The 20,185-nt window shown below is 41.7% G+C and overlaps 1 protein-coding gene across 1 annotated transcript in view; it reads right to left on the reverse strand.

Moving 5' to 3' along the window:
• Nucleotides 1-16,362, reverse strand: part of LOC114643976 (potassium channel subfamily K member 13-like) — a 29,456-nt gene extending 13,094 nt beyond the window's left edge. The window contains exon 1 of the mRNA XM_028792284.2: nt 15,844-16,362. Within this exon, the coding sequence (XP_028648117.2) occupies nt 15,844-16,183 (340 nt within the window). The 5' untranslated portion in view covers nt 16,184-16,362. The remainder of the gene's footprint in view (nt 1-15,843) is intronic.
• Between the last annotated feature and the right edge of the window lie 3,823 nt (nt 16,363-20,185).

Below are 20,185 nucleotides of genomic sequence, written 5' to 3' on the forward strand. Positions count from 1 at the left end.
TAGACATTGTCCTACATGACTTCCCTTTGCCACTTTCTCCAGTGAGTCTAACCTGACTGTCATTACTGAGCCAGACTTTTTATTCAATTTCATTAAGTGTGTTTGCATAAACTGCATTAATTCCATTGCCATAGCACACTGCTGCATAAAAGATGGTCCTGGCCACTCCAGACTGGTAGAAAACATATAAGAGGGGCCTACATTTACCAAATGACCTCATACCTCCTTGAGAATTAGAGGCAACTCTGATCCTACTTGTATATGAATGAAGATGAACACAAGATGGCTTGCATTTTTACCATGAGGAGCTGGCCATTACCAAGTGTAGTTTCAAAAGTCAATAAGTTCAGGTTCTTGTGAAGTTCTTCAAGTGAGTAGCTGTTTCTAACCCCAAAGTGTTATAATTCAAGACTAACCCTAAAACAAGCAACACTTGAAAGAGGTTGTGGTGACAAACTGGAAAAGCAGAACAAAAGAAGAAATCAGCCATTTGGATGCTGTTGATGAGTTGGAGTCTTAACACAAGCAAGGGATGTGCAACCAAATGTTAGGTGTGATTTACTTTAAGACTGTCTGCTCCTATACTTTTGTTTGCCTATAAAATTAGGGGGTCTGCTACAAAGGATGTGATCTTCTGGATTGTTCAACACATCTAGATGTCAATGCCAGAAAGTAAAATTTGAAATCCTGAATTCTCGTCTCGTAGGTATCTTTTGATCTCCAATCCAAATATCTTCAGTACATAGCGAAAAAAAAAAACAAATGAATTGACCCTGTCGTTCCAATACAGTAATCCCTCCTCCATCGCGGGGGTTGCGTTCCAGAGCCACCCACGAAATAAGAAAATCCGCGAAGTAGAAACCATATGTTTATATGGTTATTTTTATATTGTCATGCTTGGGTCACAGATTTGCGCAGAAACACAGGAGGTTGTAGAGAGACAGGAACATTATTCAAACACTGCAAACAAACATTTGTCTCTTTTTCAAAAGTTTAAACTGTGCTCCATGACAAGACAGAGATGACAGTTCTGTCTCACAATTAAATGAATGCAAACATATCTTCCTCTTCAAAGGAGTGCGAGTCAGGAGCAGAGACTGTCATAAAGACAGAGAAAGCAAACAAATCAATAGGGCTGTTTGGCTTTTAAGTATGCGAAGCACCGTGGCACAAAGCTGTTGAAGGCGGCAGCTCACACCCCCTCCGTCAGGAGCAGGGAGAGAGAGAGAGAGAGAGAGATAGAGAGTGACAGAGAAAAACAAACAGTGAAAAATCAATACGTGCCCTTCGAGCTTTTAAGTATGCGAAGCACCGTGCAGCATGTCGCTTCAGGAAGCAGCTGCACAGAAGGTAGCAACGTGAAGATAATCTTTCAGCATTTTTAGACGAGCGTCCGTATCGTCTAGGTGTGCGAACAGCCCCCCTGCTCAATCCCCCTACGTCAGGATCAGAGAAAGTCAGCGCAAGAGAGAGAAGAAAAGTAAACTGGGTAGCTTCTCAGCCATCTGCCAATAGCGTCCCTTGTATGAAATCAACTGGGCAAACCAACTGAGGAAGCATGTACCAGAAATTAAAAGACCCATTGTCCGCAGAAATCCGCAAACCAGCAAAAAATCCGCGATATATATTTAAATATGCTTACATATAAAATCCGCGATGGAGTGAAGCCGCGAAAGGCGAAGCGCGATATAGCGAGGGATCACTGTACTTTCAAACCAGACTGAAAATAGAGATACATCTGTTTTTGTGTGTGTGTGTTTATTTTTTACGCCATTAAATTTTACTCATATTTATGGCTGAGGAAGATAAAAGTTAAGAGATGTTTCTAAAGGGTTAACTAATAGGTCTTTTTACACCTTGCTCCAAAATACCTTTTAATACTGTAAAAGTCTCTAAGGATATGGCCAACTGCATCCATAAAAGATAGAGCATTAAAAATAGAATTTATGATATGCAAGCTCAATGTGTCCACCCATGGATGAAGGTCTGTGATACCATCAGTCCTAAACTTTACTCCTTATTTAACTTGTCCTTATGCTTTATAGGGCTGATTTCCTATTTTGAGCAAATCGAGCTCAGCCCTTGTTACTTGCCTTCAGGAACTACACTAGCCTGCAAAAATACTTAAATCTTTGTGTGTAGTGGCACTTGTCAGTTTAGGGTGTAAGTTAGTGAAGACTCGATCATTGATCACATCTCCATTGATCACCTTCAGTCTAACTATGCTGCCCTGAACACTGCAAATAGCAAAGTTTATAGAAACATACACAAGAAGACTTGAAGTTGGATTTACTGCCAAATGGGCTTCTGCAAAGTACTGAATTAAGAGTCTGATCACTTACAGGAAGAAGAGATTTCAGTTTTTAATCTATATGTATAAAATCTACCATCTGTCTGTCTGTCTGTCCACTTTTCATGAGAGAACTACCTAATGGATTTAGATCAGGCTTTTTTCTATAATTTGCTTGAACATTCTGGTTGATTTTGCGACTTCTCTCAACACGCTAAGGATCATAGTATGCTTGCGATACTGATTTATTTGCGCAAATCAGAGACAGGCGCAACAGACTATGGGCTCACGCTCCAGCCTTGGGGTGTAACCTTAACCCTGCTTAGTTAGCGAACGAGAGAACTACTTAACGGATTTAGATAGGGTTTTTTTCTATAACTTGCATGAACATTCTGGGTAATTTTTCCACTTCTCTCATTGTGGTAAGTATCATAGTTTGCTTGCGATACCGATTTATTTGCGTGAATCCGAGAGAATAATCCTCATCATTATTTGTCATAAAAATAAACAAAAAGCAACGAAAACTGCTCTGAATCAGCTGAACTGAAATTTTAATTAACTTTACTTTTAAGGTAGCTATCTTTACCAATTAGACCATGTAGTCTACTCACTCAAAGTGGAAGTAGCTTCTGTTAAAGACTCAACCCGCTTCACTCACAAAGAAAAAGAGAGCGTTCATTTGTAAGGCAGGATTTATCACAGTTTGTCAAGTTAGAATTTATTATAAGGCAGTCTGTTTGTAACCATTGGTTGTCGATATGTTGGACTTCCTCAACCTGTAAAACCATTGGAGATATCGGTAAAACCCTAGAATGACCTAACTCAACTGTCCGGAATATCATGAAGAAGAAAGAACACACTGGTGACCTCAGCAATCACAAAGGGACTGGTAGGCCAAGGAAGACCTCCACTGTTGATAACAGAAGATTCCTCACACTGGTCAAGGTTCAGCCACAAACTGAGGGGGGCTGATGTGGACGTGTCAGAGACGACTATCAGCAGAAGACTTCATGAACAGAAATACAGAGGATACACTGCAAGATGAGCACCACAAAAACAGGATGGCCAGATTACAGTTTGAGAAAAAAGACTTAAAAGAGCCTGCAGAATTCTGGGAAAAAGTCTTGTGGACAGATAAGACAAAGATGAACCTGATCAGAGTGAGGGCAGAGCAAAGCGTGGAGACGAACACGAACTGCCTGTTAAACATGGCGGTAAGGGGTTATGGCTTGGGCATATATGGCTGCCACAGGTCCTGGCACACTTGTCTTCATTGATGATGGAACTGCAGACATCAGTGGCACAATGAATTCTGAGGTGTATAGAAACATCTGATCTACTCAAGTTTCAGTAAATGCCCCAAAACTCAGTGGACGACGCTTCCTCCTACAACAACTTAATGATCCAAACACACTGCTGAGGCAGCACAGGAGTTTTTCAAATCTAAAAAATTGAAAATTCTTGAATGGCAGAGCCAGTCACCCGATATAGGCGAGATAAGAGTCCATCTGTCTGATGTTCCTTGCCTCGTCTTGGATGTGGTGTCATCCGGGGTCCACAAGAGGGTAGCAAAGGCAAATGGCCATACATAATGGCGCATGTCTGTGAGTCACATTGTCCAAAACATTACTGGAATGTCTAACAAAGAGAGGCAACACGAAGCAACAAAGAAAGACTGGAATGTAAGGGCCAGAATGTCCAATGAATAAGAACAGAGGCTCACAAATGCATGACACAAGTGAAACAGATGGATTTACCATTAAGCCCATTTTACTGAACTAGTCACCATATAATTAAACTGTTACTATTCAATGGTTTTGCAGTTAACTTATGATACTTTTTTGTAGGCGACTTCAGGGGCGAGGTAAACAAAGCAGTAAGCTCACTTGTAAAGTGTCCCATTAAGAGGGGTTTGGTACACCCATGAAAAGAACCAAGTACATTACATTCATAAAGTTCCTCATTACCTTCTAAGAGTCATCAATTTTTAATTTAGAATGTGGTTTGACTAGGAGCCAAAAGTTTCTCTGCATCCTCAGGACCAGGATCTGCCACAGCCATTGTCACACTGTATCATTTTTCCAATGATTTTATATCAGAGTCTTCATTTACATAATCTTAAGAAGATCCCATAGAGTTGTAAAGACATGGCTGAAGATATTGGTACATTTTCATTAAAAAAAAAAAAAAAGGAAAACACTTTTCTGTAAGCTAAGCTGTAATTGTCAAAAATGTTTAGTCTCCACAATTCTTTTCATCACAGTTAATCAAAGAGAAAGTTTGTCACACAGAGAAACTTAAACACATGGAGTAAGTGACCAAGTAGTGTGTAGACAGTAGGAATTTAAGGACCTTCAAAACTCGACTTGATATTATTTTTGAAGAGTTAAGCAGATAGGATTGCCAAGCTTTGCTGAGTTGAAGGGCATGTTCTCATCTCTATTAGAACATCCATCCATCCATCCATCCATCCATTATCCAACCCGCTATATCCTAACTACAGGGTCATGGGGGTCTGCTGGAGCCAATCCCAGCCAACACAGGGTGCAAGTCAGGAAACAAACCCTGGGCAGGGTGCCAGCCCACCACAGGGCACACACAAACACACACCTACACACCAAGCACACAATAGGGACAATTTAGGATCGCCAATGCACCTAACCTGCATGTCTTGGGACTGTGGGAGGAAACCCATGCAGACATGGGGAGAACATGCAAACTCCACGCAGGGAGGACCCAGGAAGCGAACCCAGGTCTCCTAACTGAGCTACCCACTGCACCACCGTGCCGCCCTATTAGAACATCAGAACATTAAAACAATCCAGACAAGAAAAGGCCATTCAGCCCAGCAAAGCTCGCCAGTCCTATCCACTTAATTCTTCTAAAAAACAACACGTTGAGTTTTGAAAGTCCCTAAAGTCTTACCGTCTACCTTGATACTTGGTAGCTTATTCCATGTGTCTGTGGTTCTCTGTGTAAAGAAAAACTTCCTAATGTTTGTGCGAAATTTACCCTTAACAAGTTTCCAACTGTGTCCCCGTGTTCTTCATGAACTCATTTTAAAGTCACCGTCTTGATCCACTGGACTAATTCCCTTCATGACTTTAAACACTTCAGTCAGTTCACCTCTTAACCTTCTTTTGCTTAAAGATTATTCTAATGTTCTGATGTTCGGGTGTGATTAATGTCCAGACAAATTTATTTAAAATAATTGAACAAATACAAATGGCATGAACAAAAATTTTGGTACCCTTAAGCTAATATTTCAAAGAATAGCCTTTGGAGACAATGACTGCCATCAAGTATATGCACCCCTGAGTGTCATTTCTCCAATTCCCAACTGGTCGATTGTCCCACTGTTCTTTATTTCTCTCAGGTTTGATGGGTACCTTCTCTCAACTACGCACAGTTAGTCAGTGGTATTCAGAACAGAACTCATAGAAGGCTTCTCCAGAACAGTCCATTGTTTTCATTTTCTCTATTCTTGTGTGCTTATGAAGGTGTTTGTGGTGTATCCAGCTGGAGGACCTATGACTGAGACACAGCTTTCTGGCATTGTGCTGTATGTTTCACCCCACAATGCTCTGATTTTATTGTGCCCTATATGGATTCAAAGAGACAGCAAGGCAATCTCAAAACATCATTGAGCCTCCTCCACGTTTCACGGTAGGGATGGAGTTCTTTGGTTTAAAAGGTTTCTTTTGGTTACTGTACCAGGGAAATTGTGTGATTTACCAAAAAGCACTTGTTTAGTTTCACTTGTCCAAAGAACATTCTCTCAGAAGGACTGTGGTTTGTCCACATCACTTGTTTTCATTTCTCTCTTACAGGTGGGGTCCTTCTGGTACTTCCACCATGGGTCCCACAATTCACACTGCCTGTTAAGACAAAAACCAAGCCATGAAGTCCAAGGAATTCTCTGTAGATCTCCAAAATCAAAATTATGGTGAGGTGTAGATCAGGGCAAGAAGATAAACCATTTTGAAAGCTTTGAATGTTCCTAAGATGGAAGACAGTGGACTCAATAATGTGAAATTGAAGAAATCTGGACCCACCAGCTCTTCATAAAGTTTAGTGTCCAGCCAAACTGAGTAACCAGATAAGAAGGGCCTTGGTCTGAGAAGTCACCAATAACCCAATAGTCACTAAAAGAGCTTCAGAAGTTCTCTGCTGAGACAAGGGATCTTGTTAGAACTCATCTCAGCAGCACTACATCAATTAGGAGTTCATGGTAGAGTGGCTAACTCCCACTAGGAGTTTGACAAACGACACTAAGAGTATTCTTAAAAGCTTGAAGAAACAGATTCTCCAATCTGATGAGACCAAAATTACATTTGTTGAGCAGAATTCATTATCATCCCAACAATAACAAATTGTGTGACTTGAATCTTTTGTTCCTTGAGCTTGAAGGGCAGCTTGCAGCTGTTTTGAAGTTCTCCACCATTCGAAAAATGTTTTTCTTTTTAATCTCAATTTAATTTTCCTCATACTGCACCATCCAAGGATGTTGCCTGAAGTTACATCATCTTTAACCTTCTTGATAATATTGGCAACAGCAGGCAAAGAAACATCAGTCTCTTTGGGGATGACCTTGTCATCTTTATGTTGACCATGCTTGACTGTTACCTCCTCAGATAACTCTCTGCTTTTACTTCTCGTTCCCATTTTTTGTGTGACTCATAAAGGGTCGAGTGAGCTCTTTTCTCAGTTTATAGTGGCTGAATGATTGATTATAAAAATTGAAGACACCTATGCTAATCATTATAAGATACAAGTCTGCTGGAAGTTCATCACAAGTCAATTACTGTTTATAACTTCTAAAAGGTTCCAGTAATTTTGTCCATGCCATTTTGAAATGTCTTCTTAAACCAAACAAGAACCAAATTCTTCTCATGCCTTTTTGTTTTTTGCTTTGCACCCTTCCCCATCATAACCTATCGTCTATGGGAGTGGAGCGAAAGGTTTAGATTCGGCAAAAATTTCGATCTTTGGTTTTCAATAGCTCCCAACATTTTGGGGTCCCCGATACGAAAAAACATTGATATTTTGTGCATGTCTGTGTCTGTGTATCACAGTTTCTTGAGGACGGTTCTTGTGGGGTAAACTTTGTTCTGTATTTGTATTATATTTTGCTCAAGCCAAACAAGATGAATTCAAATACAGGACACTCGTATAGGCATTTTAACATCAAAAGCATATCCTCTTCCCGAATTATACCTCACTTTTAAAACAGTTGTTCAAACAAATTGCTAAATTGGTTTACAGCCTTGGAAAGGAAGACATGCCAGTAGGTACTATGCAACATCAAAAAAATTATAATTTGGGAAAAAGGTACTGTAGATGAAAGAGTTGTATGCAGGTGTATGCAACAATCATGTGTTTGTGAAACCCCTGGCCTGAAATTTTATCATAAATATGCCTCATCTGAAGAGTGACAGAAGAGGAGAAGAGAACGATGTCAGAAGAGGGCGCTAATAACGTGCATACATTTTCATCTGATCTTTGGCTGGGATTGGCTCCAGCAGACCCCCGTGACCCTGTGTTCGGATTCAGCGGGTTGGAAAATGGATGGATGGATGGCAAAGCATCTCATGAACAACTACGAGTGCTGGATCACAAGCCGCCTAGGACATTCATTCTTGTCATCTTTAACTTTTCGCAAGCTTTTTCTAAAGACTATATATATCCATACTTTTCTATCCACATTTTCTTCCACATTAACTTTCTATGCTTTGTCTTCATGTCTAGAGTGATTAAAGTAATGAGGTAAATTTTTTTGAGCACCTGTTATAGCCGGAGATTTGCCATTACCTCTGCGCTGCAACGTTTATTAAGGCTAAGGCTGTGAGCTCCACCCAATAGTAGAGAACAGTACGTAAAGTTAGGCATTCTTGGTTGATAAATGGCCTATAGTCACGGATGCTGAGCCTTTGTATCTTTGAAAATATTCTTGTAGACCAAAAGTAATATTTAGGTCTGAGATATATGTAAGACATTGTTTGTTGTTTGTGCCAATAATAAGTAAGTCTCTTGACGTGCTGAGACCATGACAGGCTGTGTTATTCCTAAGGCACTTGTGTGGTTTAAAGTGCTGGAGATTAACCAGCTGTGTGTGTGTGTCATTCTTGGGGCACTGTTGTGGTTAGGGTCTGTGTGTAGGTGTATATCTACTGTGGCACCCGGACGGGGCTCATGCCTGGCTGGGACGCCCAAGAAGACAGGAGGAGGGCTTATTTCTCCTCCAGACCATGAGGGGGCATCCGCCCTGGTTGTATTGGGGGCCACATGTACAGGGCTTGGAAGCCCAACGCTGTAGGGGCCTGTGGTCAAAGCCAGGGGGCGTCCCCCTGCCTGAAGGACCCTGGACCCCAGTACTTCCGCCACACCAGGAAATGCTGGGGGGAAGAAGTGAGGGAACACCCGGAGTGCTTCCGAGAGGACAGCCGGCATTTCTGCCACACTGGGGCGTGTCCGCGGGATTGCCGGTGCACACCTGGAACACATCCGGGTACAGATAAAAGGGGCCGCCTCCCTCCATTCAATGGCTGGAGTCGGGTGGAAGCAGGACAAGGTGCAAGAACGAGAGAAGGAGGCGGTCCGAAGAGGCAGAGTGGTTGGCCTGGACTTTGGGGAAGATTGGGGTTTGTGGCACTTATGGACATTTGTAAATAGTAGGTATTGTAAATAAACGTGTGTTGGCTGACATGAGCGTGTCTGCCTGTCTGTGTCCGAGCCAGTCACCACACTGTGTATGTGTGTGTTAATCTTAAAGGGCAACAGTATACCAACCCAGTAACAAACCTGATGAGTACACTTACCCCTAGGTAAAGGGTAAGTAGAGGGAAATACCACAGTAATACAACAGTCTAGAGCTAAAATGGCTTGAAACCTAAGTCTGTTATGAGATGATGATGTGCTCCTTTGAATTTTGAGGCAAATCGTGCAAGAGAAAGAAGTGCTGTAGAGGAACCCTCGAATACCATAATTCTGCAATTAATAATGAATTCTTCTCATCAATTGTTATCATAATAACCTATTTTATTATCAGAAAGATCAGCATCAGAGCCGTAAATAATTACTGAAATGTTAGAGAATGGTTTGGGTAACTTGGTTCCTAGGGCGCAAGGCCTACTGATGCTCACATCCATTTTTTTTTTCTACTGCAAACCAATGAACTGCAAATATGGATAACAAGAGATCTTCTCATTTTAATACTTGAATAGCCATTATTTGAATAAAATGCAATGGTATTAATATTTTCTTCCCTGTCTATAGATGGTTGTAGGTGTGTAGGCATCTCTAAAAGCTGTTTCATGTGGCAACCCCAGCAACTCTTTTCATCTCACTATTTTAAAATGAAACTGTTTTGATATTATAGTAGTGTGTCACTAACTGTAGGAGTGGGATGTTGTGGCCAGTGAGCACTCAACTTGAAGTGGCATGCACGCAGTGCCCACAAACAGTGAGGAACATTGGCAGCTGTTAAGGCAAAAATGGAAGTGAGTGTTTGGAACGGTTCAAACGGCAAAGTGTCTCAATGAACTTTTAGATCCAGCACAGATGTCAGTTGGGCGGCACGGTGGCGCAGTGGTAGCGCTGCTGCCTCGCAGTTAGGAGACCCGGGTTTGCTTCCCGGGTCCACCCTGCGTGGAGTTTGCATGTTCTCCCCGTGTCTGTGTGGGTTTCCTCCAGGCGCTCCGGTTTCCTCCCACAGTCCAAAGACATGCAGGTTAGGTGGATTGGTGATTCTAAATTGTCCCTAGTGTGTGCTTGGTGTGTGGGTGTGTTTGTGTTTGTCCTGCGGTGGGTTGGCACCCTGCCCGGGATTGGTTCCCTGCCTTGTGCCCTGTGTTGGCTGGGATTGGCTCCAGCAGACCCCCGTGACCCTGTGTTTGGATTCAGCGGGTTGGAAAATGGATGGATGGACAGATGTCAGTTCAGTGTTGCATCACATCAAAGCAGAAAAAGAAAAAAAAAAGATGGGCAAAGTGTGCTCCACGTTGATTGGCTTGCAAAACGAGATGACACAGTGGTACTTTAGGGGTCTGGAAGTATGATGAAATGTCAAGAATTTTGTTAGCACTTCTCCCCTGCAATTCTCAATCATATAATTTAACATCATCAGTGGCAATGAAAGTCGGCAACTACAGCCATTAAATGTGACACGCTCTATGACTTGAAGTCCTGTAATGTTTTGCTGGCCTTAGACAAAATGATTAGTTTTTAAAAAGTGTTAAAAGTCTGAGCCATCTTCACTTCCATTACTGATCCCCAAAGTTTCAGTAGTCAGAAAAAGTCACTGAAGTCTCATTTTTTGAGTTGCACTAATCATCAAGGCATGTCAGGAATTTTCAGATATGGCTTAGGATGGAAATTCACTGAGCATGATGAGTTCAGTCAGCACCTCTGCATCATTTTTGGGTTAAACAGGTTCATAAAGGGATGAAATAATAGCTGTTGCCCCAGACATGATTATCTGTATGAGCCTACTGTGACTAAGAAAAAGGCATCAAGGGAGAGGGATGTGGAATGAGACCAAAAGACTCATATATCTGTCTGATTCTACCATCGTTACAAAACCATTATGTGGAAGAATAATTTTAGGGTAACATAACTTTCATCTTAAAGAAGTAGCATTAAAGGGTTAATAAATGTCAGAACCCTTTGCAGGCATATCATGTGCAAGAAAGGACAGAGCCGGCTATAATTCCTTAGAAGACTGGCGTCCTTCAACATCTGCAATAAGATGCTGCAGATGTTCTATCAGACGGTTGTGGCGAGCACCCTCTTCTACGTGGTGGTGTGCTGGGGAGGCAGCATAAAGAAGAAGGACGCCTCACACCTGGACAAACTGATAAGGAAGGCAGGCTCTGTTGTAGGTACGGAGCTGGACAGTTTGACATCTGTGGCAGAGCGACGGGCGCTGAGCAGACTCCTGTCAATCATGGAGAATCCACTGCATCCACTGAACAGGATCATCTCCAGACAGAGGAGCAGCTTCAGCGACAGACTGCTGTCAATGTCCTGCTCCACTGACAGACTGAGGAGATCGTTCTTCCCCCACACTCTTCAGTTCCACCCGGGTTGGTTGGGTAAACGTTAACATTATCAAAGTTATTGTCTGTTTTTACCTGCATTTTTATTACTCTTTAATTTAATATTGTTCTTTATCAGTATGCTGCTGCTTGAGTATGTGAATTTCCCCTTGGGATTAATAAAGTATCTATCTATCTATCTGGAAACCAGATAAAGGTCAAGTGAATAACACAATGTACTGAAAGATGACTAACAAATCAGCAGATGTCCTGTAAAGAACCAGAATGTTTAGTTGTCATGTGCACAGAAATGTCAATAGTGGTGGTTCAACTGAAAGGTATAAGAAGAACCAGAATATAATATAATATAATATAATATAATAGACTTTTATTTTATATAAGTCATTTGGGTTGCGACGGACGGCTGGTGCCCTTGCCTGGTCGGGATGCCCTGCGGATGGAAGGACCAGGGGAAAACATATCTTCACAGCAATACTTCCTCCCGAACACGAGAGGACAACCCCTCTGGATTGCATTGAGATCTTGGAAGCTCAACCCTACTGGGGCCCATGGTCACAGCCGTGGTTGCCTGGACTGCAGTTATAAAAGAGGCCGCCTTACTCCATTCAAAGAGCCTGAGTTGGGAGGAGGAGGACAAGACTTGCGAGGAGAGGAGTGGAGGTGGCAGAAGAAAGAAAAGGCAGAGAAATAGAGAAGAAAAACAGAGAGAAAGAAGAAGAGGAAGTGTGTAGGGACTGAGCCTTATTGAGAAGAATTGTGTGCTGAGTGTTGTATAAAGGGCAGCAGAAGAAAAATAAAAGCATGTGCTTTTGGGACTTGTGTCTCTGTGCCTTTCTGTGTTCAGGTTATATTCCACAAGGTGTAAACCAACGAACCAATCAGAGTAAATGTATGCGTTGATTGACACTGTATGTAAATTTAACAGTTTATAAAATGAACTTCTGTTCTTGGTTTCTCTGACCATTCTGACCAGGCTGTAACAGACTGCTTTTGAAGAATGGTCCCTCCAAGGCATTTTGCTGAGAAGTAATTAAAAGATACAATGAACAGCTTTTCTCCTTCCTGATTACTGATTTGTCCTGTTAGAGGATGTTTCTTTGTTTAAAAAGATATTTAAATTTCTATCACAAGCTCTGGTCATCTCCACTGCACAATCCACATTACCTGGGAGTCATCAACAGGAATCCATCTTCTGACTACAAACTAATGAAGACTCTTTTACATTCTTGTCTTTATATTGAAAGTGGCGTTCAAGGACTGGTTCCTGCCTTGTGCCCATTGTGGGTGGAAAGACATTTGTAACCAGTAGCCCTGAACTGGACTGAGTGGCTTTAAGAATATTATGTTGTATTTTAATTCTGATCTTTGGAGTGGTTTCTGAATGACGTTTGGCTACTGAGTGGTGTTAAATATCATTAGAACATGAAAACATTAGAACAATCTGGACAAGAACAGGCCATTCAGCCCAACAATGCTAACCAATCCTAATTACTTCCATCCATCCATTGTCTAACCCACAGGGTCACGGGGGTCTGCTGGAGCCAATCCCAGCCAACATAGGGCACAAGGCAGGAACCAATCCTGGGCAGGGTGCCAACCTACCGCAGTCCTAGTTACTTAATTCTTGTAAAAAAAATCAAGTCTAATTTTAAAAGTCTCTAAAGTCCTACTGTCTGCCACATTACTTGGTCACTTATTCTTTGTGTCTGTGGTTCACTGTGTGAAGAAAAACTTCCTAATTCCTAATTCTTGTCTGAAGGCTGACATTTGATGTTCTTTTTCGCTCTGTGTTTTGGATTGTGTGCTCTCCATGATGTTTAAAACAAAGACACAATTTTCCTTCATTTACCTCTTGTGGTGGACAGCATGGGCTTTTACCCAGCTAGGACGCCTTCAGAACAGAAGGATTGGGGTGTTGGGGGTTTGGGAAGAGAACATGCACAGGGCATTATCTCCACTGGAGCGCTAGATGGCATCTCCCCAGGTTGCAGCAGTGCCTCGTATTCCCATAGGGCTTCATGGGAGTTGGAGTTTGGCACAACCCTGTTGGGTTCCATGGGTGCCAACAGGGGCTGCTGCAGAGACTGCAAAGCCTTCTTTCACTGGGCTCCCACCTCACCCGGAAGTGCTTCCAAACCATGCTAATGGACCTCCGGAAGCGCTCTGGGTGCAGAATAAAAGGAGCTGGCCACCAATGCTCCTGGAGCCAGAGTCGAGAGGGAGAAGACAGAGCTTCCTGGACGAGGAATGGAGGCAGAAGCAGAGAGAAGAAGAGAGAGAAAGACAGAGAAAGAAAAGAATTGCCATGTACTTTATTGATTACTGTGCTTCTTGGGCTTTGGAGTGTACTGCGGTGATGGGAAACTGTTGGGAAGAGTTTCGCACGGCTGAATAGAGCCAGTGTGTTTTTCTGAACTTGTGTCTGTGGGGTTTGGGGAGCTGGAGCACCCTTGGCAGGCCACACTCTCTGCTCCACAGTTTAAAATTAAAATCAAAAACTTCAAACATGATTAGAGTGCACATTGCAGACTTTCATTGAAGGGGATTTGCAGACATTTCGGATAAGAGCAAGTAGAAATGACAACACTTTTTCTACATAGTCCCCTAACACAATTCAATGCACCATATTGTTTGAGACAGTGTCTGAATATCTGCTTAAGTGAAAGTCTGCAATGTAAGCCTTTCTATCTTGATTTAAATTTTACTAAAACTTTTAAAACAAGGACACTTGAACTGTGGAATTATTTGCATACGTGTCAGTTAGTCACACTCATAGCCTTAACCCCATGAGAAAGCAGAAGCTGTGGACGTTTTGTAAAATAGACAAACGTAGCTGCAGAGTCTTTAGATTCTCATTGATTGCATCCCAGTATGGGCTTTTTTAATTCAGAGTACTTTTTCAGTCAATTTAATTCTATTTCTATTTTTTTCTTTCCTTATTTTACTCCCCTGCTATTTCAGTTCTCTTCTTTGTTATCATTCTTTATTTGTTGCTTTCTTTATTCCTGTTAAATGAATTTCTACTTGTGTAGCATGGTATTGCAGTGGTTAGCCTTTCTGCATCTTGAGTCCAATGTCCTGGGTTTGAATCGTGCACTTGGATGTTGTCCATGTCGAGTTTGGATATTCTCCCTGTATCTCAAAGACGTCCAGGCCAGGTAATAAGCAATTCCAAATTGGCCCCAGTATGGCTCCAGATGTCCGGTTTATACTTCATGTTCAGAATGCGTATGCATCATGGCTCTCATGCATCCCCAGCATTCCTTTGAATGCGTCATGTGTGTAAGTTGCAGTACCAGCAAAAATATGGGTGGCGTGTGTTGTTCAAGTTTTGGTCTGTGACGTCATCATCATCGCAGCTCCAACAGGATCAATGGGCTTGCTTCGATGTTTGATGAATGGTTTGATGTGGTGGAGCCGGTGAAGTCATCAAACTTAATTGCTGACATGGAAATGTCTTTCTGATGGCTTTCTTCATCCATTTCTTACAAAGGCAGTACAAGTGTTGCATATTCGCTATTGTAATGACACAATACATTTAAAGATATCACATACCATCGTTTAGGGCAGATTTCAAAATCCTCCTTTTAACATATAAAACAAGGTCCGGCTTACTTGTCTGAACTTATCACGACTTACAAATCAGAGCACACATTAAGATCTCAAGATGCTGGTCTGCTTATGAGTTCAAGGATTAATAAAATAACAATGGGAGGTCGAGCTTTTAGTTACAGGGCCCCTATACTGTGGAATGGTCTGCCTGCTACTATAAGGGATGCCCCTTCAGTCTCAGCTTATAAATCCAGGCTGAAGACTCACAAGTTCAGTTTAGCACACCCTGACTAGAGCTGCTGATTCACTGTACAGGCTGCATCTCTGTTGTTAGTCATTAGCACTAAAACATAACAACAACAACAACAACAACATTTATTTATATAGCACATTTTCATACAAAAAGTAGCTCAAAGTGCTTTACATAACGAAGAAAAGAAGAATAAAAGACAAATAAGAAATTAAAATAAGTAACATGATAGTTAGAATTTGTTACTAACCCTCATCTATTCTGTTTCTCTTCTCTTAGTGCCACAGCCCACCTGCCAAGTTGTTTTGCCTGCCTAAGATGAAGTCATCCCTGATGGAGGATCGCAGGAATCATGGGAAAGAGGGGTCCTTTCATCGGATTGGCTGTCTGATTAATATTGATATTTTTCTTTACAAAATACATGCAGAAATGGGGCACAAAAACAAATCTTGCATACCCCTCAAAACAGCTTTTTCTACCCCTACACCCAGTGCTACCTGATGGGCTCTGGGAACCCATGGAAACCCTAAACTTTCATATGCAGCTTCAGAAAAATTATGGAAGCAAATATGTTGCCTGAGGATTACTGAAAAAATAGGCAACAAGATCAGTTCAGTGTCAAATTGAGAAAACTTTCTTAAGCCCCCTACTTCCATTACTTATTATATTTCACTTTAAGATGGAATAAAACTCACCAATTGTTGAAACAACTGTGCCCACAAAGTAAAATGCCCCAGGGAAGTCCCATCGAGGCCTCAGGGCATCAACTCGAATCCCCGCCACATTGGCTTCCTCATATTGCCTCAAGAAGGCCATCAGTTCTGCGGGGCTGACGTTGAAGGTCTGTGTGAAATTTCGAAGACGCATCTTCCAGAGCTTTTGGGCTTGTAGCTCACCGGGGTGTTCGATGGCCGAGAAGATTGCTGCTCCACACAGCAGGTAAATTAGAATCAGCGTTGCCAGTAAACCAAAGCGTGCATTGTCTTCATTCATCTGCAGCACAGAACAGCAGCCTTCTTTACTCCTCCTCGCCATGCCCTGGACGAATATGTCAGCCTAAGTGCTTTAAAAACCACCCCGGCTTTACTGCTGCCATCTTCATGGAGTTGTGCAAAATTCAGCTATGACATGGAGTTTATGAGTCTTCTAGAAATGCTCAAAAATCTGAAAAATAATTATGCACTCTTAAATAAATGGAACTCGAGCGATATTACAAAATCTCACGTTACGTTTTTTGGCTGTTTCCATAAATGACCAAAAATTGACTTAACTTCCACAAGAAGAAATCAGCAACATTCATTTGTTCCATTCTTACTGATTTTGTTTCTTCGATAAACTTGTGATTGATCCTATGCCATGTTTTTGTATTTATACCCTGGTATTACAATTTTTGCGTCAGCCTTTATCTTATAGGTTACATACATTCCATATGCCTTCTTACTTGGGTTTTATTTGTCCTTTTCATTTGTGAGTTTCAATTCGTTATTGATCCTTCTTATGTAGGATGTGCCTTCTTTTATTTGAATATCCATCTTTCCATTTCTCTTGTTCCCTCCACTTCATCATTTATGTGGAATCCAGGGAAAAAGTCAAAACAGGCGATTTTCTTCATCCCTTTTCTATGGAAGAATTCATTTACTCTAGGCGGGAAAATCTGAATTAACTGAATAGAGAAAGTGCAGCCTGCTAGCTACATCATGTCTCTTATGAGCGACCGAGTGGCCCCCATTTTGAGATCTTCTGTATGTCTCAGCGTCTCTTGCTGTTCGTGATCTTTGCAGAGAGTTTTGATTAGGTGTTTATCAGAAAGCCCTTCTCCAGCGCTTGCTCATTTTATTTCTTTTCAAGTCTCTTAGTGTATAGCGTGATTAGTCGTGGAAGAGCAGATCCTGTTGGTATTTCTCGAAGTGTACCTGTAAGACATGAAACAAAGGTAAAGAAAAAATATGACTCTATTAAACTCATACTAGGTGTTTCATTGTGAGATGATCTCTGTTTCCCTTTTAGGCTCTTTATTACATAGACCTTCAGCAGAATACACCAAATCTTATACTCTTACCATAATGTCAGGATTGATTGCTGTTATAGTTCAATATTTCTCACTTTCTTTTATATCTGTACTCTGAAGCAACTAAATAGACTACCAGAAGAAGCAGCAGGATTATTAACAAAATGATACAACCTGGATAACAGGCTATCAGGGGGCTTTCTGTCTTAGTATGTTGGTTTGGTTTCTGGTCCAGTGTTGCTCATCATAGCTCATTGTGTTAAAGCACTAAAGAGTTCCAAGAACACTTTCAAAAATGTACACTAGAGGGAGAAATCCCTTCAAAAACCCTGGTTAGATACAAAAAGGGCCACACAAAATCTTCACTAAACAGACAAAGCAAAAGAGGTTTGGGGGCAGCCGCCCATATCGTCGAATTAGGCTACCTAAAAAAAGATTGCGGTTCAGTGTTTACAGAACTCGGTCCAAAAGGAGAACAAAAGGACAAGCAAACATGGCAACTTTAAAGGCAGGCAATGGAAGTGATGTCATCGGGGGCAGGAACTGGAAGTGACATCATCAGAACGCCCCAACCCCCGGAACGGAAGTGATGTCATCAGATCCAGGTGAAATTTCCCGTGGAAAGTCTGCCGATGATAACGAGTAAGGATTAGTGAACTCTGCCATCCCCTGGTCTGGCATGGAATTGCCTGCCTCCCATGCGTACGTGTGTGACACTCTATAACAGTGACAGGCAACCTTTTTCGAGTTGCGGCGCATAAGTCAAAAAATTTTCTTTCGCGGCGCACCTGAGGGACTGCCCATAAATAAAGTCGTGACGACACAATCTATGGACAATCGCCAATAAAAACAGTTAATTTTACAAGTTTGAAAGACATTTTATTAATAAAGGAATCAAAGGATAAATCTTAAATTTAATTAATGTGGACGTTGAGATTGTTTTTCAGCACATATGAGATTGATGCGAGGATCAATTTTCGAAAGACAGACACGCATTTCCTTGTTGATCACTGTCGAATGTTTTTCACCACAAAGAACTGGAAAAGGTCACTGAGTTTACAAAGTTTACTGTGTTGATCAGCGGTGTCAGAGCGAAAATAAGGTTCATTTTTCCACAGTAATACTCAGACGATTAAGTGGTGAGAGCTGCAGCTACAGCGATACTCTCTCATCGGCAAGAGACGAAATGTAGCGTTCGTATTTTCTCGTTCTATATTTGCTCCGCTTTCTTCTATCCATACAGTGAGCGAGATCTTCTAACACCGAGACTTTTTAAGTCTCGCGAGATGTGTTTTTGACACCGCTGGTGTTGATATTATGATGAATGGTGAACAGCGAAAATTTTAACTTGCATTCAAAATAAATACATTCGTTTATTCAACAATCTGATTAACCGTTATCTGTTTTTCCAACATAAAATATTATTTTTTAAACATTATCTTTTTAATCAACCAAAAGTTCAAAAACACTAGCAATATTAAATATTTTACAAAAGTTTTTGCGGTGCCCCTAGAAAATTCCATGGCGGGACAGTGCCCGACAGTGCTCTATAAGTACATGAATCTCTGTAGAGCATCACAAGGTAGAAAAGAGTTACCAGCAAGGGTAATCCAAGGTGAAAAAATCCAAATACACAATCAAATGGTGAATTCAAAAAAATGATGACAAAAATGATAAAAAAAAAATCCAATGAATCAAAATAATAAAGCACAGCAAAAACACAAGGACCGCTCACCAACTCCCTAGCGCATTTGAAACAAATCACCAGGAATTATTGGAAACCCTACAGTTTTATAGGTTGGAGGTCAGCTCCTGGCAGCGATTGGCAGGTGGTCCCACCTCTTAGGGGGTCGACCATGACTTTGCACCCCAGTCAGAGGAAGAACCCTGGCAGTGATACAAATCTTGGATGGAAAGGCAGAAACAGGCATCATGGCTTTTGTGTAAAGGGCAACCATGAGAAAGGAACTGCATGTCTTTGCAGTCCTCATTTACCCAGTCCTTGACACACCTCTTGCACCAGAGGATGTGTAGTTCCCAATAACTCAGTTCAGATGGGGTCAGGCCCCCCGTCCCAGTCAATTAGAGGCTTAACACCCATAAGCAAAAGTCTCTCCTTGATCTGGTAAGTTGTAAATGTCCATGAGCTTCCCTGCAGTTTAAAATGGCATATTTCAACATTTATGCTACATAAGTATCTATCTATCTATCTATCTATCTATCTATCTATCTATCTATCTATCTATCTATCTATCTATCTATCTATCTATCTATCTATCTATCTATCTATCTATCTATCTATCTATCTATCTATCTATCTATCTATCTATCTATCTATCTATCTATCTATCTATCTATCTATCTATCTATCTATTATTCTCCAGCCTTTATGAAACTAGTGCAGATAAAACCAGGGCTACTGTAAGAATTATATTTCTAGACTCAACACCATCCAACCTCTGCTCCTTAGGGACAAGCTGACAGAGACGGGAGTAGATTCATACCTGGTGGCATGGATCATGGACTACCTTACAGTCAGACCTCAGTATGTGCGTCTTGGGAACTGTAGGTCTGACATTGTGGTCAGCAACACAGGAGCGCCGCAGGGGACTGTACTTTCTCCGGTCCTGTTCGGTTTATATACATCGGACTTCCAATACAACTCGGAGTCCTGCCACGTGCAAAAGTTCACTGATGACACTGCTATCGTGGGCTGCATCAGGAGTGCGCTCGAGGAGGAGTATAGGAACCTAATCAAGGACTTTGTTAAATGGTGCGACTCAAACCACCTACACCTGAACACCAGCAAAACTAAGGAGCTGGTGGTGGATTTTAGGAGGACCAGGCCCCTCATGGACCCCGTGATCATCAGAGGTGACTGTGTGCAGAGGGTGCAGACCTATAAATACCTGGGAGTGCAGCTGGATGATAAATTAGACTGAACTGCCAATACTGATGCTCTGTGTAAGAAAGGACAGAGCCGACCATACTTCCTTAGAAGGCTGGCGTCCTTCAACATCTGCAATAAG

The sequence above is a fragment of the Erpetoichthys calabaricus genome, chromosome 1, assembly GCF_900747795.2.
Source record: "Erpetoichthys calabaricus chromosome 1, fErpCal1.3, whole genome shotgun sequence".
NCBI classification, from domain to species: Eukaryota; Metazoa; Chordata; class Cladistia; order Polypteriformes; family Polypteridae; genus Erpetoichthys; species Erpetoichthys calabaricus.